Source organism: Myotis brandtii, unplaced genomic scaffold (genome assembly GCF_000412655.1).
Source record: "Myotis brandtii unplaced genomic scaffold, ASM41265v1 scaffold328, whole genome shotgun sequence".
Classification (NCBI taxonomy): Eukaryota; Metazoa; Chordata; class Mammalia; order Chiroptera; family Vespertilionidae; genus Myotis; species Myotis brandtii.
Window position 1 is genome coordinate 1,252,599 of NW_005362626.1, and position 20,029 is coordinate 1,272,627.

The window sequence follows — 20,029 nt, forward strand, 5'->3', positions numbered from 1 at the left end:
AAAATACGAAGAGAGCAAGCGGGAGTTTGTAACATGAGGAACATAGGTCCTCTGAGAACTGCTGGAGGAAGGCAGGGATGCTACCCTGGAGGAGAAAGCAATTGAGAGACGGGGTTTGACCTAGCGTTCTCCGTCACCCCAGCAGAACCAGGGACAGTGGCTAGAAACTCTAGAGACAGATACCACATTAATGGAAGGCCTGACGTTCATAAAACTCAAACATCCTATATAATAAAGAGCTAATATGCTAATTAGACCGGGGGGAATGACCTTCCAGAACCACCAGTGGGTGGGGCCGCAGGGCCATGGGGCTGCAAGGCAGCCAGGGCCAAGAGGCAGACAGGCTGCGAGGGATGAGGCAGCCAGGGCTGCGAAGGCCGAGCCCCTTGCATGATTTTTGTACATTGGGCCTCTAATTTCAAAATAAATGTGTGCTCTCTGAGGTGGTAACCTCTGTGTTGAGGAAAGTAAAGAATGGACAACTATGGATGGAGGAAATGGAGGGAACCAATCATGGAAAAATTAAGAGAGAGAAGAGATCACTAAGATTTCGAGAAAGTTTTATACTTTCTCATTTATCTTGAGCCTAATTTCCATTCTTCAGTTTGTGATTATTGCAAATTTTGTGCTTTGGTTACTTATTAATAATTTAAAAAATGTTCTCATTTAAAAATAACTGATACTGCCTTATAAAATTTTAGGACAAAATGTGTTTGCATGGACCAAAATGTGTTTCCATAATGCCAATATGCATGTCCCCATTTAAGGGAATTTTAGGAGCGAGATGGCATATGTTGGAAAGAACTCTCCCATTGGAGACACACAGATCTGAATCCAAATTTCAGCTCTGTTGTTTTTGGGTTACATGGCCTTGAACTAGTAACTGGACTCTAAAACAGAAATTACAGAAACCAAATCTGAGATTTAAATAAGTGGTGCTAAATAAATATTAGTTTCCTAATTTATGTCTGACCTAACTAGTGACAATGTCCTGCACTGGCACAATGACAATTTTTAAAAAAAGGAACATAAATGTATTTCTTTGTCTTCCCAAAGATCTCAAATTTGGAGATCTCTGCACTCCATAACTCAAACAGCTTTAGAACCTTGTAATTCTAGATCATTTTCCAACCCTGCACTCCATGGCCAGAGCATACTGAATGTGCTTTGAAATGTGCTCTAAACATGCTGAATCCCATTTAAATTGTCCTTGATGACTCACAGTAATCAATATGAATAACACCTCCATACTCTACTTAGTACAGTAGTTACTGCCTGGATTTTTCCATATTTTTGTATTGCATTTTCCTGAGGCTTTTACCTAATTCATTTCTCATTTCAGTGGCTCCAAGATGTGTAGGCCTGTTGTCTTTCCATGAAATTTTCTTTGCCAATTGCTGCCGATGCTGCTCTAGCTCTTCTCCTGTGATAAGATCCATTTTTATCTGTAACTTTCTAAATATTTAGGGGTCTGTTTTGCACACAATCACCTGCAGCCAAGTCTTTACAGCCTTTATCAGACTCCAGTTCAAACTAACCCAGAACAAAATTAATGGTTTTTGGTAAAACCAGTCAAAGAGATGTTAAGTATCTGAGAAGGCAATGAATGCAACCACTCCTTATACCTGTATGTTGACACTGGCTTAAGATTTAGGGAGGTTTTAGTTTAATGATCTGGAAGAGAGATTAGTACTACTATATTATTGCAGCACTATTCACAATCGACAATTTGTAGTAACAGCCTAAAAGTCCATCAACAGATAAATAGACAAAAAATGTGGTATATACATACCATAGAATACAATTTATCCTTAAAAATTAAGGAAGAGTTGCAATATTCAAGAACATGGATAAGCATTTATGGCATTGTGCTAAGTGAAAGACACCAGTCACAGAAAGACAGACACTGCAGGATTCCAGTTATATAAGTATCTTAAATAGTCAAGTTCATAGAGTCAAAGAAGAAAAAGTAGTTCCCAGGGGCTGGAGGGGGAAGGATGAGGGGAGTTACTAATGAACAGGAATGAAGTTTCAGTTGGCAGGATGAATGAGCTCTAGTTACCTGCTGTACACAGTCAGCAATAATGTAGCATATACTCAAACATTTAAGAAGGTAGATTACATGTGTTTTTATAACAATGAAATTTATTAAAAGAAAATTATGTATATTTTAAAATTTTTAATTGATTTGAGGGAGGGAGGGAGAGAGGGAGAGAGAGAGAGAGAGAGAGAGAGAGAGAGAGAGAGACATCTCCTCGCCACTCCACTTATTTACACATTCATTGGTTGATTCTTGTTTGTGCCCCGACCAGGTATCAAACTGCAACCTTGACATACTGGGATGATGCTAAAATCAACTGAGCTAGCTAGCCAGGGCTGAAAATATTTTCAAAATACATTAAGTGAAAATGCAAGAACTTGAAGAAGAAGTTGAAATTTGTGAATTCAAGTAGCTTTACAATTGTGAGCACCCAAAACACAAGTTTATTCTTGTATTATTATTAATTATTTTGTATTTTTCCATACAAACAACTGTAAACCTACTTTTGTCCCACCCTGTATATTGTGGATAGCTAGTGTACACTAATATGCCCATTTCGAAGAATTTAAGTTATATCAGGGTGATGTTATTGGGACATTAATTAATGTTCTAAATTACTGCATTATAGGTTATTAAATATATTTATAATATGTGTACAAAACAAAGTCAAAATGATAAATTTTATGTTATGTATATTTTACCACCAAAAAATAGGAAAAACTAACGGGCATAAGATTTCATGACCCTGACACCTGCTAACACACCAGTGAATTCCTTGTACAGTGAATTCCTTGTACAGTTGTTAGATCTGTACCTCCTTTTACATATTTCACATACTATAGATATAGTATTATTATATTTTGATGTCAGAGGATAATGAGGTGATTTTTTTGTTTGTTTTTTGTCACATCACAGGAAATTCCTGGGACTAAGGGATTAAGACATTCTGCCACTTGTTCAAAATGAGGTTAATTCCCTTACTTTTTATAAAACTAAAAATTATAAAATGTTATTTTCTTTTCCAAAGTAAATGGCAGAGTAAGGGTCAGTGTGCTGTGAGCATAGTGATTATGAACAGCTATCTTCAGCTTCACTGAACCACACGGTGTTTCCCATTAGAAGCATTATCATATCACAAAGCTCTTTTTCAAGGGAACAAAGCTAGATTTCTTATGTAATTCTTACAATCAATTTATGTAAGAGTCTTAATAAGTATGAGATTAGCAAGTGCAGAAAGGAAGAACATAGCCTATTAATAAGCTATATTCCCATATAACCTTATGCCTTTGAAGATAAATTAATATTTTTCTGAAAAATCAGAGACAAATTCTCTGAATTCACAGAATCCAATCTATTCTGTAAGAATTTCAGGTAAGTTTATAAAGGAAACAGTAGATCCTAGGGTTCCTCTCCCCCAACATTGTGAAATACCACAGCCAACATTATCACTCAAATGTCCTGGTAATTTTTTACAGGTTATTATGCAGCAATACATTTTGTATGTTTAATGCCACTACTTCTTATAAACCATTGCAACTCTTTGTACTAATTTTCCTGAAAAAAGGAAACATTATTATTTTAAAACATGAACACATAATTTTAAAATCTACAAATAGGTTTAAAATCCATGAGGAACTGATAAAAGTATTAAATTTTATTCATTTAAAATAATGAGGTATTCTCAAGATCAATCCATGTTGTCACAAATGACAATATTTCATCTTTTCTGATGGCTCAGTAGTATTCCATTGTATATAGGTACCACATTTTCTTTATCCAATCCAAATTTTTGAGGAACATCCATAATGTTTTCCATAGTGGCTGTACCAATTTACATTCCCACCAGCAGTGACTGAGGGTTCCTTTTCCTCCACAACCTCTCTAACACTTGTTATTACTTATCTTGATGTATCTTGAGAATATCTTGCTAAGCAAAATAAGTCAGTCAGAAAAATTCAAGAACCATATGATTTCAATTATATGTGGGATATAAAACTGAAAGCAACAAATGAACAAAAACAGACAAGAAAAACTCATCAACACAGACAATTGTATGATGATTGCCAGAGGGAAAGGGCGCAAGGGGGTACAAGTGAGAGGTAGTGAAGGGTAAATGTGGTCAAATATTTGGTGATGGAAGGAGAGTTGACACTGGGTAGTGGGCACACAATGCAATATAAAGATGATATAAAATTGTACACCTGACCTATATAATTTTATTAACCAATGTCACTCCAATAAAGTTAATTAAAATATTTAAAACAGGAATGGGTTATATCAAGATAATGTCAAAAATGATTAATGTCAGCATCATTTTAATATCCTATATAATAAAGAGGTAATATGCAAATTGACCATCACTCCAACCACAAGATGGCCACCCCCGGGGGTTAAAGATGGCTGCCCACATGTGGACACAAGATGGCCACCACAAGATGGCCTGCAGGGGAGGGCAGTTGTGGGCGATCAGGTCAGCAGAGGAGGGCAGTTGGGAGGGACCAAGCCTGCATGGGAGGGCAGTTGGGGGCAACCAGGCTGGCAGGGGAGGGCAGTTAGGGGCGACCAGTCCATCAGTGGAGGGCAGTTGGGGGTGACCAGGCCTGCAGGGGAGGATAGTTAGGGGTGATCGGGCCAGCAGGGGAGAGCAGTGTGGGGCAATCGGGTCGGCAGGGGAGCAGTTAGGTGTCGATCAGGCTGGCAGGGGAGTGGTTAGGGGGTGATCAGGCTGGCAGGCAGAAGTGGTTAGTGGCAATCAGGTAGGCAGGCAGGCAAGCGGTTGGGAGCCAGCAGTCCTGGATTGTGAGAGGGATCCCAGATTGGAGAGGGTGCAGGCTGGGCTGAGGGACACACACCGGGCCTCTAGTTAACATATAAAAGAATAAAATACCAACCAAAGAAGTATTTCCATATACTTCTGCTCCAGAAAAAAATTGAATTTATAGAACATTTTCTAGCAAAACCCATGAAATTGACTTATTTATTCACATTCTAAAATAGTGAAATGCTCTGCATCTGGAGATAAAATTTATAATTCATTTAAGCTAGTTTCTCCAACTACTAAATAAGAAAAATAACGCCTTTAAAAATTTGTTGGGAGATTTTAGTGATAAATGCCAAACAGCTGCATTACGCCTCATGTTTACTGTTAGGTCTCTTGGCAGCACTAGAGTTTTGAAAGGATGTTCACGGTGGCAGGTACATTTGCTTTCAGACAAATGCAAGGTTTGTGCATCCATCTGATTGACAAATGTAATAAAATATTAATAACTTGCTCAGACATCTCAATTATGTCTATATCAAATAGAGCCAAAGAAAAACGTTGGGAACAATATAAAATCTGTAGGGTGCTATTTTATTCAGTAATTAAGAATCATAAAAATTGATTTTCTAAAGTGTATATTCAGTATTTATAAAGCCAACGACCACCTAAACTGCACTGACAAAATAATTTTTTAAGTGAAAATTTATTTATATTTGAAAGCAATGCCCATTTGCAATCTAGTTCACTAATACAAGAGCTCAACTAATGAGCAATGCAATTAATCTGCTCATTCATTGTTTGACTTGAGTATCATCTTTTTCAGAGAATATTGTTTCTACAAATGCTACAATCTTGGAATAGTAATTTTGGGAGGTTGGAAGAAAAATGCAGAGGCCAAGCTGCAAATTACTTCTGAACATTGTATCCTCTTTAGCTACCTGTGCATCTCTCTAAAGCACAGAGCTGGAAATAAGAATGGTGCTTTGTCTCTCTGCCACTCTGCTAGTTAGACCTGTGAAGGTGGAATATAATTCAATCTCTCTGTTTCTCAGACCTCCTATCTCAAAAATGTGAATTAGAGTAAAATCATAATAAGGATATTTACACAGAAAAATCTTTCTTCTTTCCCTTGCTGGAAACTTCAACACAATTTAGTCAGCAGCTTTTACGCTATGAAAATATTCATGTTAATGTTAGCATTATTTTTATGGTAATTGGCCATTTAAAATGCAGATGTGTTCTTACAGATCTGCTCTAATACTGGTGAGTGCCATGGACACTCATTTTCAGAATGCTATTTTCTTTGTAAGAGACTTGTGTGGATTCAGCTTCCGATTATTCATATAATGAATAAAACACGAAAATGGGATGCTATTCTACCATAGTTTATAAAATTTGGAGCATTATTTTTTTTTAAAAATATGTTTTTATTGATTTTAGAGAGAGAGGAAGCTAAAGGGATAGAGAGATAGAAACATCGATGAGAAACACTGATTGGTTGCCTCCTACACGCCCCCTAACTGGGGATTGAGCCTGCAACATGGGAATGTACCCTGACCAGAAATAGAACCAGTGAACACCTTAAAACATTTTTAAAAAAAAATTGATTTCAGAGAAGAAGTGAGAGAGATATAAACATCCATGATGAGGGAGAATCATTGATTGGCTGCCTCCTGCATGCCCCACACTGGGGATCGAGCCTGCAACCGGGGCATGTGCCCTGACAGGGAATCAAACACTGACCATCTGGTTCATAGGTCAATCACCCACTGAGCCACACCGGCCAGGCTGAGCATTCTTCTAGGCTTTTCATTTTCCTAATAGAAGGGTTCTCACTGTGATTGCCTACAGAATACTTTATTAATTTTTAGAAGTTTGGAATATAGTCACCTGAATCATTTATGAAAAGAAGAGAGAACTGATTTGTAAACTTAATTTCCTAAATTTTGTGATTTCTCCCACATACAACTTCCTGGAGCTCGCATGACTAGGAGGCTATGATATTATTGCCAAGAAGCTGGGAAGCATGAATCATCCAATCAGAGAAGAGTGTTCCAGAAAAGAAAATTTCCAGATAGCTAAGGCTTTTACCCTTTCGCCCTTTGAAAGCATTTAAATATATTTCAAAATAACCATTTCTTACATCACTTGTAAATTTTCCTGATATTTTAAGCAATGTTCACAACATTTCTAAAGGTGTCTTTCAGAGTTTGCCAGGATTTCTGTGTTTGTTTTGAAGTACTAAAATATTTGGATGAAAAATATGGAGGGATTAAACACCAATGTAATTTAAAAGCAATAAGTTTAGGTAAACTGGACACAAAATGGCACAATTATCATCTTCCATCTGAGCCCCACGTGGTCTGCGAATGCTCACTGCCCCGCAGGAAACCTGAGCTGTGTGCGCATCCTCTCTGGGCACCGTGATTGTGTGATTCGGGGCCTCCTCGGCTCTTACAGCGCCTACTACCCGCAGTTCTCCTGTCTGTAGGGCCGGCCAGCTTTACAATCTGCCAGCCAGATGACGTCAAAACAGAAGGAACTCTCGTTGAATTAAAATGACATTTTATAAACTGTTCAAAATTCAGTGGGGCCCAGATGCCAGATAGGAGTCCTCCAATCACAGCCTGAGCTAAACCCTCTGGAGGCCAGCTGTGCCGATGAGGTGTGTTCCTACGCTGCTAGACGGCCTTGCGCCCCGTGGCAGGCTTTCTGGTTGCTGAACGTGGTTTTTATATTTTCCTGTGCCTGCTCTTGCTTGCAGATGCTGTTTCTCACTATGCAACTGCTTTTAGCAGGTCTGCTTCTGCTTCTAACATGTTGCTTTTCCACTAAATTTGAAGGTGAATCTTAATTCAGGATTCAGAAAGATATTATCACTAGCAATCTGGGCTCCAAGTAAGAGAGGTAGTTCTGTCAATAACTAAAAATAATTCAGTGTTCTCATGATCAGCCCATTACTGGGAAATGGAAAAAAAAATTACAACATTAAAATGAAATCAGTATTTTATGTTCTCATTGGGGAAAAAGTTAAAATAATCTATTTGCCTCATTTAATATACATCTTGTGTCTTCTCTAAACATCCTTTAATAAAACTATGATACTGAAGTTAAAGATCACTTTTCATTAAATATGTTAATGCTATTTTAATAATAGCTTCTCCCCAATTTCTTAAATAACATTCGAAATTTAGTTCATTAACTTTAATAACTTGGTGAAGTAGGAGGACAGTGAAAAGTCTTTTAAAATGAGTATACTAATCTAGCGTAGTTTCACTTGGCAAAGCTTAAATGGTGAATGGAGAATATAATCATCTATCTCATATTATCATCTGAATATATGTTTGTTTCTTTTAAGTGAAATATTAGTATAGTCAGAATAAAAAGTTGAAAATATTTTGTGTCAGTGAAAGACAAAAAAAAATTATTTCACTTATATGTGGAATCTGAAAAACAAAACAAACAAATGAACAAAATTTAAATAGATTCATAGATATCCAGAACAGACTGATAGTTGCCAGAGGGGAAGGGATTGGTGGACTGGGTGAAAAAGGTTAAGGGATTGAGAAGTACAGACTGGTAATTACACAGTAGTCATGGGAATGTAAGGTATAGCAGAGCAAATACAGTCAATAATATTGTGTAAACTATGTATGATGCCACTTGGGTAATAGAAATATCAGGATGAATGCTATGCGAAGTATATGATTGTCCAATCACTATGCTGAAGCTAATACAAAATAATATGAATATAAACTGTAATTGAAAAATCAAAAAATCAAAAATAGTTGATACTTGTTTCAGCTGTATATCAAATTCTATTTCAAGTCACACTATCAACATCCTTAGTTAAAAATTCATGATTTACCTCATTTCATACATCCTTGACAAGGAAAAAGAAGTCTGACTTCACTGATGTTTATTTAAAGACACTTTGTCACCCTGGTAGCTAAGGCACAGTACATAAGAGACATTCTCAATAATGCACTCCAAGTTTACTAACAGAGAGCTTAATGGAAGACATACACTCTCCCTCCATTTTATTTTTCCATCACCTCTTGCTCTATATATTTGCTCACTCTCTAACATCTATCTTCTTATAGAGTCAGGTCTCATAATTCAAAGCCCCAAGGGCTCTCCATTCTTACCAAACCATGCACTGATTTTTGTCAGATTAGTGGATCCCTGTCTGCCCAGCTTCTGCCCTGTGAATGTGCTTAGCAGTATGTTTATGTCTTATGACACAAAGGACATCAATACAGTACAGCAAACCCACTTGAAAGAGAACTGCAGGGAGTAGGTTCAAATGAAAATTCAAACATTTCTAAAAAATTAAATCTATATATTAATCAATAAATAAAATAGTGGGAAATGCAATGAGAATCTGCATTGTAAGAATGCACTCTTGTAAATGCATTACAAGAATCTGTTAGATGTGCAATACATGACTAAGTGTAAACTGTAAAGTACCAAATGAAGGGTTGGCGAGGATGAATCTTTATCACTTTGCACACACCTGAAACCATGAACACCTACAATAAAGATGCAGGGAATTTCAACATATAACAGAGAACATGGGTACAGAAAGTATCACTTTGTGAAAAGGGATACTGTATCACCCAGTGGGATATATTAAACTATAAAGGCAGAAAATCAGTGGTTTAAGATACTTACAATTAGCAAAATTATATTTTTCTCCTGAGTTAAATTAACATCTTCAAACTCCCTCTCTTTACTTGTGACTCTCTCTATAACAGTACTTACTTAATATAAAAACAAGTTCCCAGCTGAGAATGTAAACTGTCATCATTCTGCCAGGAGCCTAATTTGTTAGCAACTCAAGTGGCCACATGATGCTAACTCCAGGGCTACCGCACCACTGTTTCCCTAGGAGAGAACCCCACAGACAGCCCCCGTCCTAGGATCTTCCTGGCCAGAGAATGTTTGGTGGCACTAGCTGGCACTCTGAGTGGGATAAATTCAGCTCCCAGGAAGAAAAAGGATATGGTATAGCGGAATCGGAAATCTTTCCAACTAATTAAGGGGCCATGTGGGAGTTGTGCTGGCGGCATTCTCATTTGTAAAGGAATGAAAGACGCCTTTGCGAATAATAAAGAAAAGCAAGGGAAACAGTTTGCTGAAAGCACATGGATTTAGAGCTGAGTCTTCCCCCTAACAATGTTGCCCATGAAAATGAGGTATCAAGCTCTTTTTCATTTAAGCTCCGGGTCGATATGATTTTCAAAGGTCAAGATCAATATAACATCAAAGCCCCTTTGTCCTCTGAAGACAAATACTATCAGAGCCTCCAAATCAATAAGCCAAATTAGCAGTTCAACTAGCTAAATTTCTTGATATAATGAAGAAAGGTTGCAAAAGAGGCGGTGACTGTTGCTTCTGTCTTTTTAACTGAATAATAGGATGATTTATAAACCATTGTGGCCATCACTCCAGATGTTTCCTCTTTGCTTTGCCATTACTCTGGTAAAATATATTTTTTAAAATTAAAGATTCAATTACATGAGGGCAGCAACCTGCTCCCCCATCCACCTTTTTGAGACAGTGGATCCATCATGGCCTAAAGACACACACGCTCCTGATCAACCCAGCAACTAAGAAATCTCTTCACCCCGATGAAAGACACTTAGATAATAACACACCTCTTACTTACAGGGAAATCAAGGCCAGAATTCCAGAGGGGAAAGCATATTGAAAATTTAGTTTCTAAAGTGATGTGTTTATGTCAAACACATGTATACCTACGCCTGCCATCAATTGCTGTAAAACCTGAGGCAACATGTTTACAATATCTATATATATAAGAGCCTAAGCAACTGGCCAACCCGCCCACTGGCCAACTGGACAACTGGCCAGTAGCTCTGATGCACCATGACCACCAGGGGGCAGACACTCAATGCAGGAGCTGCCGAAATGCAGTCACTTGGCAGCAGCGGTTCTTGGGTGACACACCCAGAACCAGAGAGGAGGTAGTCCGATTCCAGTGTATGTCACCTGAGAACCACCCTCTCGCAATTTGGGACCCCTCAGGGGATGTTGGAGAGCCAGTTTCAGCCCAATCCCTGCAGGCCAGGGCGAGGGACCCCACCAGTGCACGAATCTGTGCACCGGGCCTCTAGTATTTACATATGCCTCAATAAAATACATAATATATATTTTAAAAGATGCTGTCATGTATACTCAAGTGACAGCATTCAGAAAAATGCAAATTATGACCCCCTTCTTCTCATTTATGCTAGAATAAAGGCTGGACACCTGTAATCACTCTTATTCCTCAGGGTCCCATGTGAGTACTATTGTATCCTCAGCATCACTGTACTGAGGTTGCTATGTATGGGGCTGAAATTCACATCAGCAGAGACACAGATCTGGCCACCATGATGCTTATTCTCCCTTGGACAGATAGAATACACACAACCAACAGATTACTATGGGTTGGAATAACCAGGGAAGACGTCACAGCCTTCCAGAGAGAAAGACAGAACAGAAACACACAAAAACATCATCTCTTCAATGTGACCTTTTCTCCTTTCTCTCCTTTTGATTGAAGCTGGCCTCATTCAGCACCTGACTCACCTGCCTCCTTCTCCCTTACACATTCACTCCCTTAATCATTAAGCCCTCAGGACAATGAGGTTCTGATCCGCATCAGACAGTCACGGGAACAAAGCCCAGGGTCTGTTGATCCCAGACACAGTTTCAGTCAAACTAGAGACAATATCTAGGCTTCAGTTGTGTTTCAGCTCCAGGCCCAGAAAATCGAGGAAACCAGATGAAGCAACAACAGGCTGATGTCAAAACCAGATGTAATGACCCCCTATTGGAGCGCCAACCAATCAGTAGAAACCATGACCCTAACTCCCTTAGTCTAATGACCCCCTATTGCAGCGCCAACCAATCAGTAGAAACCATGACCTGAACTCCCTTAGTCACATGACTGATGCCCCCCCACGCCCCAATATAATCCATCCCCTGGAAGCCGTCTGGGAGCCAGGTCTTTGAGCATTAGCTCACCTGTGTCTTTAGTGTGGGCCACCTCCTCAACTAATAAATTCTTCTTTGCTGCAAACTTTTGCTCCTATCTGATTGGGCTTTGATATGTGTAAGGAAAATAGACCCTTTTAGTCCAGTAACAAAACCTATGTAAACAGTGAAGGGGGTACAAGCATGGAAGGGGTTAGGAAGAAAGGAGGGGCAGGTCAGAAGCATTTGGTTTGTTGAGAGAACAATAATTGTAATTGTCTGGATAGAAAATAGAGAGTTTAAAAGTTGATTTGGGACCACTCCATGTCCACCCAAATTCTTCCTGAAGGTCTTATTACGGGGGAAACAAGTATACTAACCATAATCACTTGATTTGCAATGGCCTGAAGTGTGCTTTATTGCAAACAGGACTTGAGTGAATTGAAAAGGAGAGCAGGGCTTGGTGCCAGCCTTTGTCTCTGGTTTTACCACTAGCTTTTACACATTTGGAAGATTAGACTGATTTTAAAAAATGATTTCTACAGAATAAGAAATGCATGTGATAGTCCTGATTATAGTCCTTCATTTACAAGGAAAGACTAAGGATTGATGGCTTACCAATTTAAACCTCAGTGTGAACTCTGGAGCCAGAATTAGGTGAGCTGAACACCAGCGCATTCTGAATGGCTACTATAAAAGGTATTCATTGGAGCTTGCTTCTTTTACATAAAAAAATGTTACTAATGAATATATGGCAGTGAAAATAATATCAATATTAATTGATTAGGCATTCATGGCAGATGATTATGATAACTACAAAATAAGAGGTTCTTAAAAAAGTTAAACTTAGAATAATGATATGACCCAGAAATTCCACTCCCAGTGTGCTTGCCCTCTATTAACCACTTGTAAGATGAAGAGGTAAAAAGTTAAACAGAGTCAAATATGTCCTGATGGAAGAAGATTTGACTTTGGGTGTTGGGCACACAATGATGTGTCATAGAATTATACACCTGAAGCCCATATAATCCTATTAACCCACATCACGCCAATACATTTAATTAAAAACCGAAACTTGATGATTTAAATTATGGCAAACATCATAATAGCTTTCTTTGTGAATGTCTGTGATTACATCATTGAATGAATTAGGTTTCTAAGTTATACCTGGTTCATATAGTTGATCTAAACACACAGAAATGGTGAGTCCACTTAATATGCAATATAATGGTAATAAATGCCATCCTGGGATTTGGAGCCTCATTTGTATTTGAGAAAATAGTTGTAATGTTGTGAACAAAAAGGAGGTAGGAAAAGAGCATTTTTATGAAAAGCAATATCAACCAGAAGGGAAAAAGAGCTTAATAGAAACATATACTGTGTTTTAGTCTTATCTTAAATCCCCATAAATTTAGCCCCAATTCCTTTAAGGTACAATTTTTAGTCAAAGTCACAGTTGAATTCATTCTCTTGTCCATCACTATGGGCTTTGTTCTTTACAATTTAATTGGAGGCTTTGTATTCAAATGAACCTCAAAGCAATTCTGATGGCTCATTTTTTCATTTCTTTAGTAATAAAATACCACTTGCTTTTATAACAGTGGGTGGCCATGTAATTTCCTTCAAGAGAAATAAAGTACCTAGGTTCCCTTTCTCCCATGGCGTGAGTACAGTGTTAAAACTTTCACAAATGAAACGGAAATGACCTTTGGCTATTTTGTAAGGAATTAGAAGTCTAAGCCGTGATCTCTCACCAAAGTAGTGTTCTAGAACTATTTGAACTATTACTTTCAGAAATGCTCTTTGGCAAGGTGTATACTATATATTCTCAGGTTCAACAGAGCCCCTATAGAGTAAATTATTCCTTCAGTGATGAAATATTCTTATTCATCTTTCAGAGCATTACTTATGTTTAGTCAGGAATGTAAGAACTGTCTGATGGTCCAAGGTCTAGCCTCAGCCAAAGTTGTTCAGCACATGAAAAAAAAATCCTAGAATAAATAATTGCATATATCTACTTTTACTCCCTCTTTTGGGCAATTTCGAGCGGCAAACATTTTAATTAACACATGGTGTATATGAATGCATGATAGCAGCTGTTAATATGCATGTTTAAGACTGAGAGTGTGATGACTTATCTAGACACAAGGGCAACATATGTTGAGCTAAGCATACGGATTGTAATATGAACTACGATGCTAACACACAGAGCACAGAGGGACACAGGCAATGGACGCCTGTCCCCATTTAATCAGCTAACATTTTCTAACATATACTAGAGAAGGCTTTCTATTATTTTAACTGAGGAACATGAACCTTGATAATACCTTAAATCAGCTTCAGACTTTTAAAAAATATATATTTTATTGATTTTTTACAGAGAGGAAGGGAGAGGGATAGAGAGTTAGAAACATCGATGAGAGAGAAACATCAGCTGCCTTCTGCACACCCCCCACTGGGGATATGCCCGCAACCAAGGTACATGCCCTTGACCTGAATGGAACCTGGGACCCTTTAGTCCCTAGGCCGACACTCTATCCACTGAGCCAAACCGGTTAGGGCAGCTTCAGACATTTTGAAACATGTAACTATTTTTCCTGTGAGTGAAAATTCAGAGTATTTTTTTTTTAAATTATCATTCAAGAGAGAAATTGGTAACGAAAGCTATCGGGACCATCTTGACGAAACTTCAAAATATCGAAACAGATTGTGTTTTCCTGCTTTAAACATTTTATCTCATTACACGTTTAATAGAGGAGATGGTGTAGTTATCTTGAACGCTATTAGTTAAATTTACAAAATAGCTGGTTGGAGATATTAGAGAGAAAACACATTACCTTCTCTTGGTACTGCCGTCTGGAGGAATCCAGAGACTGGATTAAAGCCGTGGCGTGGCCCACAAACATGGCGTAGCAGGTGGCCCCCACGATCATGCTCAGCATGGTGATCCACAGGTCCGACATGCTGACGGGGGCCTGCGCGCCGTACCCGATGCACAGCATGTGGCTCATGGCCTTGAAGAGCGCATAGGAATACTGCTTTCCCCAAGAGTCATTCTGGAACAGAGGAGAAAGAGAACATGGACTGAGCCAGCCCGAGAGCAGAATAAACCGTGAGCATGGTCTTACACGGGAGTATTCCTGTCACTGAGCGTGGAGACACCTGGGAACGCAGCATTTGCACAGGTGTCTCTCCTAATGGCTCATAGACAGACTTGATGGTTTTCCAAGCCTGCCTGGCACTATGAATTAGACATAGTCCACTGTTAGACATGCCTTCCTATTCAGTTTTAGGTTTGTTGTTTTTAAAACTAAAATCACTTTTGGGACAATGGTGTGGGCATCACATAAAAATGCCAAGGGTGAATGCTGATGAGCTCATTTCAAAGTTTCCAGGAAATCTGGCCTTTCTGAAGTCCTTAATCTTATATTTCTTATATTTGTGAAGTCCTTAATCTTACATTCCTTAGATAAAAAAAGTAAGCATTTTGAAATACAGGTCTGATAAATGGAAAGATTTCCCTACAAATGTCAGGGCTGATGATAAATCTCATTGGCTTTTTAAAAAATACTAAAATAGATTAAAATAAGCAAATAACATCTTGGCAAATCTCTGGGGGAAAAAAAGATGACTTCTTAGATTAGTTATTAGATGCAGTTTATGATGTCATTTCAAAAGTTTATTCCAAGCTCAACTCTCCAAAAATAAGCTGTTCAATATACCTTATCTACCCTTTGATAAAATTATTATTTTTTTGTTTAATTTGCATCAAATTCCCTAGGCCCAGACTTACATAATTTACGAAGCCCACTATAAACTGAAAGTTTGGACGTTTTAGTTCAGAACTCAGAAGAAAAAAACAAAAAACATTGTTAAAGGTAAAATATATAAATATTTTTCCTTTAAAATATATTATTACAAATCTTAAGGGGATAATAGTGACTGATTAGTAACAACATAAAGGTACACATTTAAAAAATAATATTGTGGTATGATTATATATCATACAATAAATAATAATACTGTATTATTGTGATATCTTGATTGATCACACACTTTTTCTGGTTTATTTTCTTCAAAATCAATTCCTAGGTATCAAAATTCATTTAATTAGTAATTTCATTTTTAATGATAAAATTGAAAGTGGCATCAGTTGCTTTTGGCTAATAAGATCACAAATAACTCTTGATGCTTTTTTTAATTATCAAGACAGATCTTTTTGTTGATGCAACTTTTTCTGGAGTTATTAAGAGTATTCTGTAGGCTGCAATAACATGGGGATAAATTATTTATAAACATATAAATATTAGTACGCTGGAGCTTATTCTCATAGAAGAATTTATCTACAAAGATAAAACACTTCATACAAGTCAGTTTCATGTATGTGTAAATGTGATTTTTAAAAAATTAATCTTTGTATGTTAATTATAGTTTAAAATGCTAATTATAAAAAATAATAAAGATGTACCCTTCACCAGTTTTCCCCAATGGTTACATCTATAATATAATGTCACAGTCAGGAAATTAACATGGATACATTCCAGTGATCTCACCCACATTTTAATAATTTACATGTACTCATTTGTGTGTGTATTTAGTGTTATGCAATTTTATTGTCTGTGTAGGTCTATGTATTAATCAACACATTCAAGATACAGAACAACTGCATCCCTTCTACTGCCTTTATACTGAATTTGATATAAATGTCTCAATGGTATTTTAATATTTTCTCTAACATTTCCGGTAACTGGTTGAGGTCATACAGGAAACCAAAAGTAGCTTTATGATCTGTATACAACCCAAAATTCCTGTTTACGTATTATTTTCCCTTACAAGAAAAAGTTTAATTTAAAAAATTATCTTCCTTGTTAATAATTAGCTCATTTACAGCTTCACATGAAAATAGTGTTATGTTCCATCAAATGTGATGATCTTTGAATTTAATCTGTATTTCTAAGCTGGTGGATATTTGCTTTGCAATGTTGCAGATGTTTTCAAAACTGGGCATTGTAAGCAACAAAGAATTCTAATAACTCCCTCAAATGCTTTCTTGCAATGTCCATGTGTATTCTCTAGTTGGTAATAATTTATTGGCAGAGTTTATTTCCTGCGCTCCGCAGACACAGCCTTGGAACTCGGGCAGAACATTTAATATTTGTGTAGAGACTGCAGGAATAGGCTCCTGGGAGTGACAGGCAGCTGGCCTCTCTCCGTGGGTTCTCTCCCAGTCTGCCTCGGGGGAGCTCCCCCTATCTCCTTGGCGGCCACTACTCCTGCTGCAGCTGCCATTGCCGCTGCTAGCCTGGTGAGCTCTGCTTTGGTGGCGCTGGGGACACACAGCATCCCAGACTGCTGAGGCATGCCTGTGTGAGCCTGCTGCCTGGCCAACTGCTGGCTTTGCACTGCCTCCTGTGCCTGCAGGCCTGGCCCTGTGTGTGCGCCCAGCTGCCCCCTGCGGCCTCTGCTCATCATGTCCATGCCCCACTGTCCCAGGGGACTGCACTTGCAAAACATAAAATAAAAAATAAAACAATTAAGAATTTCAAGATAGCAGCAGCAGAGCATTAAACCAAACACAGGGTGCTGCTGACAGCGTCCTGCTGGCAGCGTCCTTGAGCAACTACAAGGTCACACCCTACCCACACGCCCGGGAAGCCATTCCTGCCTCAGTCAATAACTCTTGCATGATCAGAGATGTTTAAAGTTATTTTTTTAAATATCAAATATATGTGGATATTTTGTTCATATTGTAATGGGGTTTTCCAAAATCAAATTTATAGAATATAAAAATTGAACATGACTTTGGGTGTGATGGGCACACAGTGCAATATACAGATCATGTATAGTTTAATCTTATTAACCAATGTCACTCCAATACATTTAATAAAATAAATAATGTTGACTTGTCTAATGTGTAGCATGCGTTCATCACCAAGTGTGCCCTTGTGTTAACATATTAGATCTCCCGAGCTCATGCGTCTCATTCTTGCATGTATCTTCCTTTACCCTCTGGAGGGTTCCAAAAAAGCTTGTCAATTAGAAACCCAACAAACAAACTGATAAGTAACAAAAATGTCTTGGTGGCCATTTGGAAACAACCAAATTGTCCTTTGATAGATGATTGGATAAAGAAGGTGTGGTACATACATACAATGGAATACTACTCAGCTATAAGGAAAGATGAAATTCTGCCATTTGCGACAACATGGATAGATCTTGAGAATATCATGCTCAGCGAAATAAGTCAGAAAATATTAACAACCATATGGTTTCACTCATATGTGGGATATAAAACTGAAAGCAACAAATGAACAAACAATAAAGCAAACAAACAAAAACTTGAGGACACTAACAATAGTATGGTGGTTACCGGAGGGAAGGGAAGTGGAGAATAGTAAGAGATAAAGGGGGCCAACTCTATGGTGATGGAAGATTTCATTTTGGGGGGTGGGCACATAATGCAATGTTCAGATGATGTACCATAGAATTATACACTTGAAACCTATATAATCTTGCTAACCAGTGTCACCCCGATAAATTTAACTTAAATAATTGAACATTATAAGGTTTAAAAGCCCAACCTTATAAACTTTGGACTTGCATGTAGATGCTGACAAAAATAACAGATCCCATTTGGTTGAAAGAGTTAAGTTTCATAAAGTGAAATTCACTGTTATTTACTTCTAAAATGAGGTCAAGCTGCCATTTATCTATCTATCATCCTATCTATCTATCTATCTATCTATCTATCTATCTATCTATCTACTTATCTGTCCATTTATCTACCTGAAGAGTTTCTCATAAATCAGCCAGTCTAAATTATAGAGAAGATATGTAAGAGAATAAGGAATACAATAGGAAACAGAGTGGAGGCCAGAGTCAGAGGGGTGAGAATGTTTTTCAACATGATCCAGGAAGCCGCTGAAAGTTTTTCAGCAGGGAACGCTATCAACTGAATGTATTCCAGGAAGATTGATCCGGAAGAATTGTTGAGCAGTGGCTCTCCACCTAGGATAACTTTGTGGAGACAAGGTTACCACGGTTACCAGTCTGTATGCGGAAGATTCCGTGGTTTGAACCCAGGCCCTCTGGCTCTAAAGACTATGCTACTAACCACTACATGATATGGCTCTTGGTTTTATAAACCTACCATACTGATAATTTCAAGAAAAGTATTAAGGCTGAGAAATTAACTGCTCAGCCCAAATCTCACATTTAAACTCTTATTTAATATAGTAAATTAAAATAAAGCAAAGAGGAAACCTAAAGGAGGAAAAGCTAGGATCTGAGAGGGTTTTATGAAAATTCAGGGACATTTCTATTCCCAATATACCATATTTCTTTTATTACGTGGCTATTCTCCTTTCATCTTTTAAAATTGACTCTATCCTATTTTAGTCTACATCAATAATAACACACACGGGAGACTATATACTCTAAGTCAGCCGTGGGCAAACTATGGCCCGCGGGCCGGATCCGGCCCATTGAAATGAATTTGAAATGGATAAAACTAAAAAAAAAAAAAAAAAACCCGTACCCTTTTATGTAATGATGTTTACTTTGAATTTATATTAGTTCACACAAACACTCCATCCATGCTTTTGTTCCGGCCCTCCGGTCCAGTTTAAGAACCCATTGTGGCCCTCGAGTCAAAAAGTTTGCCCATCCCTGCTCCAAGTGTTTTACCATATCATCTAAATGTTACCCACTTACATACAACTTGGATCCCATTAAAAGTAAACAATAAGTTACCTATGAATTCTGATTTAATTAGGGTTTATCTTGTTTATAATTTTAGGTAAGGCTTTATTAACAAATTACTCCTTACAGATCAATTTCTTATTATTCAAAAGTGTTCACTCATTTAATTCATTACTTCTCTGAGGCATCATTGAAATTAATTACTTTTTGGGGAAGATACATTAAGCCAAATTAACAGGAACATACATAGGTAAATTTGATTATTCCATCTGGGAACTTTCATATAGAAAAAGGTATATTTTGAGTTTTCTTAAGGTTTAACTTAAAATACTTTCTAGGCATCTGTTTTGACACCTTGCTTGTATTGTTATTGAATTTGGGTGGGGGTGATGGGCTTTGGCAAAAAAGAAAAGAAAAGAAAAGAACAACAACAAAAGAAAAGATTTATTCTAGTGTCCTTAGATCTCCTAAAATAGGACATTGAACTCACATTAAGTCATTTATGTGAACAAAAAGTTCTCCAGTTCATCATCTTTCACTTGAAC

General features: G+C 37.7%; 1 protein-coding gene across 1 annotated transcript in view; it reads right to left on the reverse strand.

Moving 5' to 3' along the window:
• Nucleotides 1–20,029, reverse strand: part of HCN1 (hyperpolarization activated cyclic nucleotide gated potassium channel 1) — a gene marked incomplete at its 3' end in the record, with an annotated part of 302,392 nt that overhangs the window by 62,062 nt on the left and 220,301 nt on the right. The window contains exon 4 of the mRNA XM_005871057.2: nucleotides 14,621–14,839. Coding sequence (XP_005871119.2) covers nucleotides 14,621–14,839 — 219 coding nt within the window. The remainder of the gene's footprint in view (nucleotides 1–14,620; nucleotides 14,840–20,029) is intronic.